The 14,836-nt window shown below is 41.3% G+C and overlaps 1 protein-coding gene across 1 annotated transcript in view; it reads left to right on the plus strand.

The window, feature by feature from the left end:
- NOX4 (NADPH oxidase 4) overlaps nucleotides 1-14,836 on the plus strand; it is a 1,166,454-nt gene that overhangs the window by 153,968 nt on the left and 997,650 nt on the right. The window contains exons 6-7 of the mRNA XM_044071824.1: nucleotides 8,126-8,236; nucleotides 9,828-9,977. Of these exons, the coding sequence (XP_043927759.1) occupies nucleotides 8,126-8,236; nucleotides 9,828-9,977 (261 nt within the window). The remainder of the gene's footprint in view (nucleotides 1-8,125; nucleotides 8,237-9,827; nucleotides 9,978-14,836) is intronic.

Here is a 14,836-nt window from a genome sequence, read left to right on the forward strand (position 1 = left end):
ATCCCATAGTAACTGTACTAGTGTAGACTACTGCCCTACAGTGTGACAAACTGCCCATTGCCTCATTCCATCTGCCCTTATTGCTATACCTGCTGCACTCTGACTGGTTTCAGGCTTCTGCTTGTTTGGTTGCACATGTGAGTACAGCTGCATTATTGAACTGTCATTTGTGTTTCTTCACTGTTTGTCCATCCCTTTGTCTTTCATCACAGTCAATGCATGTAGAGAATGCTGTCAGCTGTCATAGGAAGTAGAGAGACTACAGGCACAGTGGGGTTACTGGTACTTATGTCCTGTCTTGGCTTATGTCTGGCAGTTCATTTCTGAGTCCTAATGACAGATACCAGATTTCCCAAATTTGTATGCTTTCTGCAGGTCACTGTGGTTCACCAGAGCTGCATATCCGTCAAGCATGGCCTGCTGTCAGCTGTCCAAAGTTATTGGTAAGGCTGAGGAATAGTGTAGCAGTGCCTCATTTGGGGTGTGTCCTGTCCCATCCTAGGATGTATCAGAACTGGATCAAGTAATGAAGGCTGCATTTGACAAGTTAATGACATATAGTCCGAGACTTACTATATATACATATACATATATATATATATATATATATATATATATACATATACATATATATATATATTGTATATATAAATAGATATAAATAAAATAGACACAGATACTTACACAGCTGACTGCTCACTCCCTCCTTTTATTCTCATTGTTCTTTTCACCCCATTCCTTTTTCCATTCTCTCTTTATATATAAAGTGGGGTCCTTTATTCACAAAATAAGTGCCTTATCTCCTCTCCATCTACTTTACTTTACAGTGTTCCTACTGGGTGATGTTCATCATGTTTCTCAGTCATTACACTTATCCTGCTGGCAAGCTACCCGCAGTTGGCCTGAATTCCAAAGTCCTGGTCCGGCGTCAGTTGCTGTCGCCTCTTCCCTGACGTCAGTGCACCAGGGGTATATAAGATGCGGCTGATGCCATTTTCTTCAGCCAAAGCAAAAGCAGTTCGCAAGTGCCGGTCGGCTGACTCCTGAGATTTTCGAAATTAAATTTCAGAACTGAAGTCTTCAATAAAGCTAAGTACCCCATTGGGGAAACTTTTTCTTGCTCCAGACTGATGTCAGTAAAAGTTAACAATTGTATTTCTTGTGGGAAGCAAATACCTCATAAGGATTTTCACTCTTACTGTATTCCTTGCTTAGGCCCTGACCATGACGTTGCTAGTTGTTGGTTTTGCGCTAGATTCAACCAACACACTATTAAGCGTCAGTTTGATTTTGCTTTACATTACTTTGGCCGAAGGTTTAACTACATAATGCTGTCGGAACAACCGATGACCGGAATTCATAAAAAACGCAAAGACAAAGAAAAGGGCAGGCATCCGAGGTCCAAAACCGACAACGAAGCCTCTTCTAGGCCAGTCACCGGTTCTCAGTGAGGCACTTTCGCAGCCCCTGACACCCGCTACCTCAGAGCCACAGGCCACCTCCGACTCCCACGTGGAGACAACTAGGCCTCTGGAAACTCAAGGTATTGGGCCTACGGAAACTATTCCCGCAGATGGGTCTGGAGCCGCTGAGCAGGCATCAGCTTCTGAGGGTGTTTTCAGACCTACACAGCTTACTATCAAGTCCACTTCAGCAGCCAAGGCAAAGACTAAAACACCATTAAAGACAAAGAAACAAGTACAGCATTCTCCTGGACAGTCATCCATGCCAAAGAAACAGATGCTTAAAATGGCTGAGGACCCAATTACTTTGATTAAGGGTTCCATCCCCCTCCTGATAAAAGGCCTAGGCAAGACACTGACAATGACTCCTCTGACCAGGTTTCTATTTCGTCTGATTCCTCTTCAGAACAGGGATATTCTCTTCCTCCCTATGAGGAATCTGATGCTGAAGAATCTATCCCTTCAGCCTCTCCTCCTGAGGATTACTCTTTTGGGGAAACCTTGCACACCATGAGGGAGCATTTCCATTGGGAGAGACAGAATTATTCAGAATCCAAGAAAAGGCTCAGAGACTTTCTTTTACTGCCTCAGCACAGGCCCCTTGCTATTCCCCCTGTACTAGATATTGTTGATGTTTTTTCTGAATCCAGTTTGTCTCCTGATTCTTTACCCCCTGCACCAGTCAAGCCGGATAGGTACTACAGGGTCCCAGACTCACATAAATTTCTTTATAAAAACCCTGCTGCTGACCCAGAAACAATTTCTCAGGGTCCCAAAGGGGTCAAGGCTGCTACTGCAAAAACCCTGTTCCCTCTGATAGGGATTCTAGAGATCTGGATAGATGGGGGGAAAAAGTTTACACTTCTGCTACTTTAGCTGTAAAGGCTTTGAACTGCCAGTTTCACATGCTTAAATATCAACAGTACCTCATGTCTTTGCTAAAACAGAAAATGCTTACAAGCTCAGAATGTTCTGACACTAAGGGAAATGCAGGATTTATTGCATGCAGCTGAACAAGTGGGAAAGCATACTCTGCAATGTGGGTTTGATTCATTAGAGGCTTCTTGCAGAGCCACAGTTACAGGTTCTGTCATTCGAAGGCATGCTTGGTTAAAAGAACAAAGTTTACCTGATCATGTTAAAGCAAAATTATTGGATGCTTCATTACAGCATGATACTTTGTTTGGTGTTAAGGCAGAAGAGGTGTTAAAGAAAATGGAGGATAAAGCAAAATCAATGCAGGCAGTAAAGGATTTCTTACAGGTTCAGCCACCTAGATTTAGCAGGAACTGGCCTTCTAAAAATTGGTCCTTTCCAGTGTCAGACAGGCCACAAAAAGGCAGATACAGACACCCAAGAGGCAGATCTCAGCCCCAAGGCTCATACAGACCTAAACAATGGGGTGCTTCAGCCCCCAAAGGCGGAGAAGACAAATCACAACCTTATAGGAAACAGTCACAATGACTTCTCTCTACGAATGCCAAGCACTTACCTTTTGGCAGCACCCTTAGGGGAAAAACTTGCACTTTTCTCACAAAATTGGCACATGATCACCCAGGACAAATGGGTACTGAATATTGTTTCTTAGGGTTACATGTTCCACTTTCACACTCTACCAAGGTCATAAGGTATGCCAGACCTGCCACAAAATCAATGGGCAGAGGCACAAAAACAAATTTCTGCTTTCATGGATATGAGAGCTATTCAAAAAGTACCACAGCAAGAACAGGGACAAGGAGTTTACTCAAGACTTTTCTTGGTACCCAGAAAGGACAATGCCTGGAGACCAATACTGGACCTGTCAATTCTAAATACTTTCCTGGATGTTCCAAAATTCAGGAAGGCTTGGCTAGTTACTTTGGACCTCAAAGAGGCATACCTGCATGTCCCAATCAGACAATCTTGCAGAAGATACCTCAGATTCATAGCTGGCTCAATGCATTACCAATTCTCTGCACTGCCCTTTGGCTTATCTACTGCGCCCAGGGTCTTCACAAAATGCCTGGCACCAGTAATTGCATTTTGCAGACAAAAAGGAATTCAAATATATCCCTACTTGGACGACTGCCTTCTTCAAGCAGCGAGCAAGGACATTCTACTAAAACATCTGGCATTTGTAAAAAGATTACTAATTTGCCTAGGGTACACAGTAAACGAAAAGAAATCAAAACTAGTGCCCTCACAAGAGATAATATTCCTGGGTGCAAGCTTAAATACAACTGCCCAGATGGCTTATCTCACACCAGACAAGCAAAGACAACTGACTCATTACTTTCAGATGATGGTAACAAAAACCCAGCTACCTGCAAGAAAAATTCTGCAGGCTTTGGGCTTCATGGCATCCTGCATCCTGCTAATTCCATACACAAGACTGCATATGAGGAAGCTACAATGGTATCTAAAAAGTGTTTGGACTCAACATTGCCACAGCCTGGTAACAATAATAACTCTTATTTCCTGCCCGCAACAGGAGTTTCGATGGTGGGCACTGGCATGTCACCACAACAAGGGACAGCCTTTCACTTTTCCCACAGCCAGGCAGACACTAACAACAGATGCATCGGATTATGCCTGGAGGGCACACATGGCAGGAAAATGTATTCAGGGCACGTGGCCCATGGACCAAATGCATCTTCACATCAATCAAAAAGAGATGCTAGCTGTACAGAATCCCCTGACAGCCTTCAAGGATCTACTACATCCAGGACAACTATTACTAAAGACGGACAATACTACAGTTATGTGGTACATAAACAAGCAAGGGGGCACACATTCCTACCCCATCTGCAGGCAAGCCATGACTTTGTGGAACACAGCACTGACCTATCAAGTACATCTGCAGGCACAATTCCTGCCAGGAAAGAAAAATACTCTGTCAGACGAACTAAGCAGAAACCTCATGGACCCTCACGAGTGGAAACTAAATCCATAGGTCTTCAGCATGATAACAAGGAAATGGGGATTCCCAGACATAGATCTTTTTGCCTCCCCTCACAACTGCCAACTACAGAGATTCTGCACAAGGACTTATCATTCACAAGCATGGAAAGTGGATGCTCTATCATTTAGCTGGAAAACCCTAACAGTTTATGCCTTTCCACCACTGTGTCTCCTTCCCAAGGTGCTCCTAAAAGTCAGATAAGAAAAGCCAAAAATGATTCTGATTGCCCCAGACTGGCCACGCCAGCACTGGTACCCAGTCCTAAAGAACTTGTCTCAAGGCCCAGGCTGGTCTTTACCTAAAATCCCTCATCTTCTGACTCAACAAAACAATCAGATCCTGCACAGCCAACTTAGAACCTTAAATCTGGCTGCATGGCAGATAATATAACCACTCGGAACACACCTCTCTCTAAAGCTGTTATGGATGTCATTTTGGAAGCCAGGAGGCCCAGCACCAGGAAATCTTATGCAGAAAAATGGAAGAGATTCTGTGCTTGGAACCAGGCACAAGGGCTTGAACCACTTGTTCCAAATATTCCTCAGATTTTGCAATACCTAACTGAGATGCTGGACAAAGGCCTATCCTTCTCATAAATTAAGATCCACACCTCTGCTATTTTGGCTCATTACAATACGGAACTTCCTGTTTTCTCTCATCCACTGCTAAGACAGTACCTCAGAGAGGCAAAAAACATAAGACCCCCAGGGAAAGCACCGATACCTACATGGGACCTCAACTTTGTTTTAGAAAAGCTCACACTGCCTCCTTTTGAGCCACCCAATACAGCTGATATAAAATTCTTATCATGGAAAACTGCTCTGCTCCTAGCAATAACTTCAGGAAGAAGAGTCTCAGAGTTACAAGGATTAATGGCAGGGGAACCTTTTATCATTTTTCATCCGGACAGGGTTTCTCTAAGGACAAACCCAACATTTATTCCAAAGGTAGTATCCAGTGTGGCTCTTAACCAAACCATTCATTTGCCAACATTTTATCCAAATCCCCAGAATAAAGGGGAGAGACTTCTGCACTCTTTGGACATACACAGGCAGCTATGCTTCTACTTGGACAAAACTAAAGCTTTCAGAAAAACTGAGCAACTGTTTGTAGCATATGCTGCAGGATCACAAGGAAAGGCTATTTCAAAACAGACTATTTCAAAATGGATAGGACAGTGTATTCGTTTCTGCTATGCACAGCGTGGCAAGTCAGTGCCTAAGAATATTAGGCCACATTCTACCAGGGCAGCAGCCACTTCAGCAGCCTTTCTCAGAGGAGTACCAACCAAGGAAATTTTGGAGGCTGCAACTTGGAGTTCAGTGCATACTTTTACCAAGCACTACCACTTACCTCTTTACTCTAAATCCAGAGCAGGCTTCACCACTGCAGTTCTGCAGGGCCTCATAGCCACTCCTAATCCTATTTAGACCCAGCCACCCAACCTCAGCTTTGGGATTCAACCCAAGTGTAATGACTGCAACAGTGAAACACGATGAACATAGTACAGTTGTGTACCTACCATGAATGTAGATGTTCGAGTGTATTCACTGTTGCAGTCCAGGTTACCCATTCACCATCCCCCTTTCTTTGCTGGAACTTATCTATACTTCTCTATCCTACATAACCTATGTGGTGTATTTGCTTGTAGATGAAGTTATTGTTTATTTTACTGTATGTTTTTTATAAGCAATGTGTATTGCCTGTGGATAGCCTGCCAACAGGATAACCCAAGTGTAATGACTGCAACAGTGAATACACTCGAACATCTACATTTATGGTAGGTACACAACTGTACTTTCCTCTGCATCATATACTCCACTTGTTTTTTAGTCTCCATTTTTCACTGCTTTTTAATGAACCTGTAGGGTGTCTGGCTTACTGGGCACATGTTCAGTGTCCCCTACTACATGTTACTATTTTTCCCTTTGTGCACCATATAATATATATATGTGTGTGTGTTGATATATATATATATATATATATATATATATATATATATATATATGTATATGTATATATATATATATAGATAGATAGATATATATATATATATATATATATATATATATATACACACACATACACAGATATATAATGTGTGTGTGTGTGTGTGTGTGTGTGTGTGTGTGTGTGTGTGTGTGTGTATATATATATATATATATATATATATATATATATATATATATATATATATACTGTATATATACATAAACGTATATATATATATGTATATATTTGTGTGTGTGTGTTTATATATATATATGTATATAATCTATACACACACACACACACACACACACAGACACACACCCCCCCACACCAAATGCACATATATGTGTACACATGCACACAACACAGATATATAAAATATACTAGAGTCTGTGACAATAAATCACAAAATCAATGCCAGCACATCAAAACATACTGAAAAATGGAAAAATAGATCAAGACTTCTCTAATCATTGAAAGAAAACTAATGTCTTCATTTGTAGTCTGTCAACCAGAAAAACAAAATAAATAAAAAACTTCAGACACGCTTTGTTTGAATAGTGGTTATTTTAGGGAAAGAGTTTTTCATAAGGTAATGTGTAGGTCTGGGGTTAGGAACGACGTAAGTGTTAAGGTGAGCACACATTAGTAAGGATGAGCTGTAGAACAAGAGGGCAGATGACTCTTAGTGGAGGTGCCTTGTTGTCCTGTAATACGTTCGATACATACGTAATACTACCAGTGGTAATGCAGGTGGCGTAACTGGAAAGTCAATAGGGTATTGCATAAAAGGACAGCATCTTTGTTTCAAGTTAATGCCTCCAGCGGATTTGCTTGAGGTTCTTGAGGTTGTGGTGCTAACTATGGCTGAGAACAGGCTAAGGAACATTTGGTCGATTTAAAGATGTTTTGTATTTTGTTCTGCATCTCACTTTCTCTCTGTCTCGTTTTCTGATTTCCTACTTAGTGGTATATTTGGTCTTCAAAATGTGTATAACTTTATTATCTTTTCTCTTGTAGATGTAAAATAGAGTGGAAGGAATGGAAATTAATTAATCTATTTGGAGATATAACGTCTTGCATCTCCTGTGGTAGCAACTCATAAAATGTCTTCACAGTTTGCTTCAAAGAAACAACTGACAGGAATTACTAATACAATAAAGATACTAAAATGCAGGAAGATTAGAGATGTATGTATAGAGTCTGTGTACTGATAGTCTCCATTGTTGTAGGCCGATGCAGTTAAGTCCTTCAACTTCATATTGGTAGAATTGTTTGTTGGTTTTGATGAGGACGTCCAGTAGTTAAAATAAACTGAGCTAAGGATTTCGTGCAAAAGGAGATGTAGTGATTTCTGAGGATCACATCTGTGGACCTGAAATATTTATAAATATTTGAGACTGGTCTTTTGTTCTGTCTCGTCCTTACGTGGAAGAATGTGTGATGTATTTATAGAAAAGTTTTACTCTGCTTATAAAAAAGCTTTAATATTTTCTTGCAGTACTTAGAGCTAGTATTCTTTAGTAAGTGAAAGATGGGATATGTAGTCCAGAATCTTATTAACATACTGTGAACAGTATATTTGAATGTTATATGAGGAAGGGACACAGCTCTAAAGTTTGCCCATGTGCAAGTTAATCGTAGGTGGATATTAAAACCCCATTGTGAAGACAGCAGTGCTTATTTCATTTATACTCTTGGGTAACGTTTGCATTGTATGAATTCTCAGGCGTTAGAATTGTGTCCACCTTCATTATCTTCTTTTAACCAGCTAGGTAACAGTGGTGTGACCTGTGAGACAGTCTTTCTGATGCCAGCTAGGACTGCTTCTTCATATTTGGTAAGTGTTTGTCACCATCACTGAAATATTTCTGTGGCAAGGTGGGATTCAAACACTAGTCATTATGTACTGGGTTGCAGCAGCTGCATACTGGAATTGAATATGCTTGGTTTGAAATAACTTTGCTGCCAAAGATGTGTATATACCCTCTGAGCCTCAAGATTTAATTGTGGACAGCAGTTATTTTATTTTTAGTCAGCTTAGTTTAAGAAAGCAATCAGAAAATGAGCCCTTATTACAACTGTACCAAAATATTATTGACACAGCTGAAAAAGGTCTGCAGATTAAAAGAAATACATCATGATCAAATGTCCCAAGGCATGATGGTGCCATCTTGGTTTACATCTGAAAGGCAGCGTGGAGGCAGCATGGCAGGACGTTGTTGGAGTGCAGGAGGAAGAACAAAGATCTGTCTAAGCCCAGATGAAATTACAGATACACACATATGAAATTAAATGTATGAAACTTGCAGCAGCAAAGAAGATGCAGCAGCTTCAGGCATAAGAGAAAGAGAAGTAAGGTCATTACGAGTGACAGATGATCATTCGTCCCCTCATGTTTATGTGGGAGAGAATGCAAGACCAGAAGCCCACATCATTGCAAAGGTTCATCTTCAGTTAGAGTGGAGCGATTTTGTTGAGCTTGTAGATTCATTTGAAATAGTTTGTATCCAACACAAGTAGTTCAAGGATAGTGGGAGAAGTTATAACTTCTTTGCTTAGGGATAAACCAATGTATGTGGTTTCTAAACTTAGTGATACTGCTTGTTTAAATTATATTAAAATTAATAAAAAATGCTTGCTTACATGTTTCAGATTGAGCCTAGAAAGATGCAGAAGAAAACTTTAGAGAACACAGAAGAATGACAGGTGCAAGTGAGACAGAATATATTGCAGAAATCAACAATTTTCACAGATGAATGAGAAGATGTGAGGTCACTGCATTTGGAATGCTTGTAGATTCTTGGTCAGGGAACAAGCCCTCAGTACTTTGTCTGAGGACATGAAGATTTTGCCTGGCAGACTGGGAGTGTAATACTGCTAAGGAGGTAGGAAGGAAAGGGGACCTTTATCTAGCAAGCTGGTTGCCATTGCACAGCAAGAGAAAGGGACCCAAGACTTACCCATTAGTGGCAAGCAAGGCCATCACAGCAGGTTACACAGGAGAAAAGGGAAGCCATGATTTCTGATACATGAATGATATTTGAGGCTAAATGGAGCATGTACAGTCACACTGTCCAGTGAAGAAGGGGGAAGAGTAAAAGTCTCAAGAATCAACAAGCAAGGCTAGTACTGTGATGTTGAGTTGTCTAGGAACAACAGTTGCATCTAATTAGCAGAAGCATTCATGGGCTTTCAGAGTAGCGGGAAGAATACCATTGCTAAAAGAGACACAGACTCTGACATAAACATAATTAAGCCTACAGTGGCCCGACAGCAGTATTACCTGCATGGGCAGCTCACTCTTGTTTGAGTTTATCTGGACTGGGAAGGAGGCAGATATGCCAGCAGGTGGCAGATATCCCTGCGTATGTCCTCATAGGGAATGATTTTGATAATGCATTACGTTATGTGCATTCTGTTACACACAGCAAGGCACGGAGGCAATCAGCTGGAGAAGGCGAGAAGGCAGTAGTGCTGAGACCCAGAGGTGGTCCACACCGCCATCACAGGCTGATAATGTGGCTACATCTGTGAGCAAGGTGGTTGGTAGCAGTGCCCTGGAGTCCACAGCACTGCAGGTGAGTGGTTCCCTGCTTCCCTTAGAAGATGATACTTGTAGGGCAAGGGGTCAAAAATAATGGTCAGCCAGAACTTGAAGCACCCCTAACAGATGATACTATTCCTTCTTTTCGAAAGCTAATTGTGGAGGGTTGTCACGAAGGAGGTGTGGCAGGGTCAGGTCTCTTGAATTTCCAGGATGATAGCAGTACTGATAAACCAGGAAGATAACAGGGGATTTAAAGAATTTTGCTAGCCTTATCTGGAAATTGTGTGCTTATGTATGCTTGAGTTATCAGCAGGATAACTTGCATTTAAGACAGTTACCATGGTTGAGGGGCATGTGTAGACACTGTTGTTCACAGAGAGGGTGGTGAGGAAGACACCCAGGGTGCTAGGTCAAAGCCTCAGGTCTGAAGGCAGCCTGTGTGCAGTATAATCTAGAGATGGATTTTGAAAGCTCACATGAAGGACAGTTGTAGATATTCCCTCAGGTCTGAAGGCAGCCTGTGTGTAGTGTAATTTAGAGGTGGATTTTGAAAGCTCACATGAAAGACAGTTGTAATTGCGGTGGTGGTGCTGCGGTAGCGTTGTCGCCTCACATTAAGACGTTGTCCTGTTCGATACTCAGCTAGAGCATCTTCTGTGTGGAGACATGCGTGAATGGGCATACCTTCGTTGATGGTTGTGGGTCAGGGCTGGCAACTCGGCACGTAAAAATCTACTGCCAATCATTAGCAGACCGGAGTTCCACTGTGGCAACCCCTAACCAGGAAAAGCTGAAAGACACAACAACATGAAGGACAGTTGTAGATATTCTCTGTACATTCCTGGGGCCTGATTATGTTTTGTGAACTGATTGAGTTAGGCTTGTGCACTTTTCTTTCTTCCTTCATTTTCACTGGCTGGAAACCAGTAGTCTCAGTTGAGAGAGTACCCATGTGGTGCCAGCTAGGACCTTTCTTTAGACTTATTCACAGTGTGTGACACCATTCCTTGCATATTTGATTGTCAGGATAGATTTAAGCCCTACCTGTATCACCTGTCATCACAATGAAGATATTACGTTTGGCAATTGTCTGGTAAGAAAATAAATACTAAAAATATAATGTGAGATGGATTAAAACGGACCAAAACTGCTAAATGTGGCTTGATCAAAACAGAATTAGGATAAAGACACACAAATCTAGCAAAGCAAACCTCTCAAAGGCAGGTAAAAGGCATATAAAGCCAATATGATTTTAATAAATGTAAAATAAGTTAAAATCAGTATCATGGAGCTCAAGGATAAGTGCTTTCAGCAAAAGCTTTCATCAGATATATCATGAACTCAACAGACTGGTATTTAAATAAGTCAGAAAGTTCCTTGGTACTAAAAGGACCAATCATCGATCTCAGCATTTATCTTACTTTGCATTTCTTAGTTCCATTGCTGCCCATGGCTGAAGGAGGAGAAACATAATTAAATTACAGATTACTGCAAGAGAAGGCCTCAGCTTTACCCAAGGTGAATAGAAAGGCAAATTAGATGTTAATGAGTCAAGCAAATCCTTTACTTTTTTGGTGCTCATTTTTGAGTCTGTTCTGTGTTGCCTTCAGTGTTTTTTGGTTCTTTTCAAATCCTTTACGTAAGTTGGACTTAATAATGAAATGCCTGAACTTACAGCACATTTGGATTCTGAGCTTTATGATAGAATTCTAAACCAAAATGGCTCCAATGGCAGCGTTTCCATTTGGAAGCCTGCGTACATCGCATAGTTATGCCCAGGGGCCTAAGAGTAAAATGCATGCTGACTTACGGCAATCTCTATTCAGAATTGTTGGGCAAATGGCAAGCGGTCAATTTAGAGACCAGCTTCTGCTATATTAAATTGCTAATTGAGCATTTTCAGCCTATTGAAGAAGAAACAGCCTCTTTTATTGAACTCAAACAGGGTTGAAAGTCCAGCCCTGTCTGAAGAGTTCTTGCTGAGAATTGAAGAATTACGACGACGACTTTCAGTGTATGAGAACAAATTGAAAAGCATTAAAATTAAAAAGTAGTGAGGGATAATAAAGACTTTGCTAATGGAAATATTTTTGAATGACTGTGGTCCTCAGGAATGGAAACTAAGAGATACTTAGGAAATGAGATACCAAGACACCTGAACAATTATCTACTGAATATTGCAACAAAGCTGTTACAAGGACAAATGGGATAGTTTCTGATAGTGGAGACCAAGAGAACCAGTGAGGGGTAGCAGTATCCTCTCATGTAGATTCATCAACATCCAAATCACCTGCCAGTGTGTGCCACATTAATAGTTCAGACTTCACAACTCCACTATTAGATCAAACAGCTGTGCATAATAAAATAGATCCAAATAATACTGGAGGCAGACTGAAGAATTCCACCAGAGATACCTCTGTTTTTACGGCTTTCCCAGTTCTCATGAAACAGGGTGCTCCGCACCAGAGAAACTGGTCCGTCAGAAGGAATTGAATACAAAGAAAACTGTTAACCTAGGAACAGACAATGTGCAGCAATCACTTGTGATTAATCTTTCAGTACATGCTTTTAAGTGACATACAGAGGTTATTACTTGATAAAGGTATGTCCTTTATACCAGCACTTCTTTCAAGGCTTAATGAATTTGTTATTGATATTAAATGTTTTGGGAGAAATATTCTCCTTAAGAATATTTTTGACAATTCAGGATCTAATGAGCATGGTGAACTCAATAATATTTTTAAGAAGCTCAACATTTTTATTCAAGCACCACATCTAGCGGCTTAGATGTTTATGAATGTCTGAGAGAAAGACTTATTTCAATTACAAAATATCAGGTATCGGAAAGATTTTTATAACTTGGACTCACAAGAAAGGGAAGCACTGCAGCAAGTGATAAATGATGACAGAATAGTTGTCAAACCTGGAGAAAAAGGCGGCGCCGTTGTGATTCTAGACAAATTAGCATATCATAATAAGATGCTTGATATGCTGAATGATGAGGAGACATACAGAGTAATTCATAAATGGGAAGCTGATAAGATCATAAAGCAAGTGAAAGCTAGTCTTTATAATTTAATGGTGACACGTAATATCACAAAGGAGCTATTTGAATATCTGATGGTCTTGGAACCCTTAATTCCTATCATTTAATGGTTTACCAAAGGTTCAAGGCTAGCCCAAAAAAATTGCCCAGGCAGTGTGCCACCTGATGTTAGTTCACAGTGCTCCTGTCCAGTAGGGCAACTGTAGTGATCCCTAGGGTGAACTTTCTGTTACCCATCCACTCGTCAAGATTGATCTTGAAGAAGGCCAGCGGGATGCTCTGCTTGACATGAATGGGAAGCTTATTCTAGAGTATGAGCAGTCTTTGGGAGATGAACCTGTCCCTCCAGCATGTAATGTTAATTGTGGTAATGAAGTTGTGATCTCTGGGCATGTGGTACAGGGAGTTTGGGATTTCTTTAGGTGTAGCATTTCAAGTAGGGCTTGGTCAGACATGGCTTTGTAAGTCAAGTAGAAATCACTTCTAAGTAGATGATAAGAGACTGAGAACAACTGAAGTTTCTTGAGTTTGTCATGTAGGACATGTATTTAAGGCCTAGGATCCTTTTTGTGAGGTACTTTTGTGGCCTGTCCAGCTGTTGCAGGTGTCTGGTCAGATATATACCAAATGGGGCGTTATATTCAATGATTGGTCTAATGAGGGATGATGACCTCTTTCTTCCTGGATGCAAAAACTTTTTTTATAAGATGTGCCACATAGAAGGACTTTGTGACCACTGTGGCAATGTGGTGGTCGAAGGTGAGATGACTGTCGAACTGGGTGCCTAGATCTCTTATGGCCCCTTCAGTGTTAAGTGGGCTCCCATCAACGTGGTAATTTGTGGTAACTGAGTTTTTTCCAAAGGGAATGATAATGCATTTTTTGGTATTAAGCTTCAGGCCATGGTTCCGACCCCAGTCATTGGTCTCAAAGAGGCCCTTTTGTAAGATGTCTGCATCACTTGGGGAGTTGATAATAACTTAAAAACCACCACGGGTGGCAGGACTTGGTTCAAAGGATCTAAAATGTATCCAACTGAACTCCTAGCTTGCAATCATCAGCAAACTTGGTCAGCAGAGTCCTTCTATATTGGCCTGGACTTCTGAAAAGTGGATGCCAAACAGGAGAAGGCCCAGGACCGAGCCCTGTGGGACTCCACTCATGACTGGTTGACAGTCTGACTTGGAATCCGCAACTTTCACTCTGGTTCCTGTCTGTGAGCCAATTTGCAACCCACCTAGTGATGTAAAGATTGATGCCTAGTTTGGTGAGTTTATCAATGATACCTGAGTGGGGAGTGGTATCAAAAGCCTTGGCCAGGTTGGGGTAGGCTGTATGCACTGCCTTACCCTCATCCACAGCCTTGGTGACTGCCTCGAAGAAGTCAACTAGGTTCAGCAGGCAGACTCTCCCCTTGACAAAGCCAAACTGTGTGGGTCAAGAGTTTGGAGATTGCCTATATCTTTGTTAAGCAGGTCCATGATGATGCTGTCCATAGCTTTTCATACCTGACTTGTCAGGCTAAATGGGTGATAGTTCCCAGGGTCTGTTGTTGCTCCTCCTTTATGGAGAGGGATGACTGTAGCAGTACACTATTCATTAGGGACATAGCCTGAGGTAAGGCTGTAATTGAACAGGGCACACAGATGTGGTACCAGTTCGTTTTGTAGCTTATGTATGTTGCAACCAGAGATATTGTCAGGTCCCATGGATGCTGTATTCTTGGTTTTGGATGATGCAGCTTTTACACGTGCCACAGAAATGGTGGGTACCAGGCTTTCTTCTGGTATAGTGATAGGGTCCTGGGTGGGGTAAAATTGGCACTGAATCTGTCGGTCAGTATG

Source organism: Protopterus annectens, chromosome 5.part0, assembly GCF_019279795.1.
Source record: "Protopterus annectens isolate FY-2018-M chromosome 5.part0, PAN1.0, whole genome shotgun sequence".
In the NCBI taxonomy this organism is placed as follows: Eukaryota; Metazoa; Chordata; order Ceratodontiformes; family Protopteridae; genus Protopterus; species Protopterus annectens.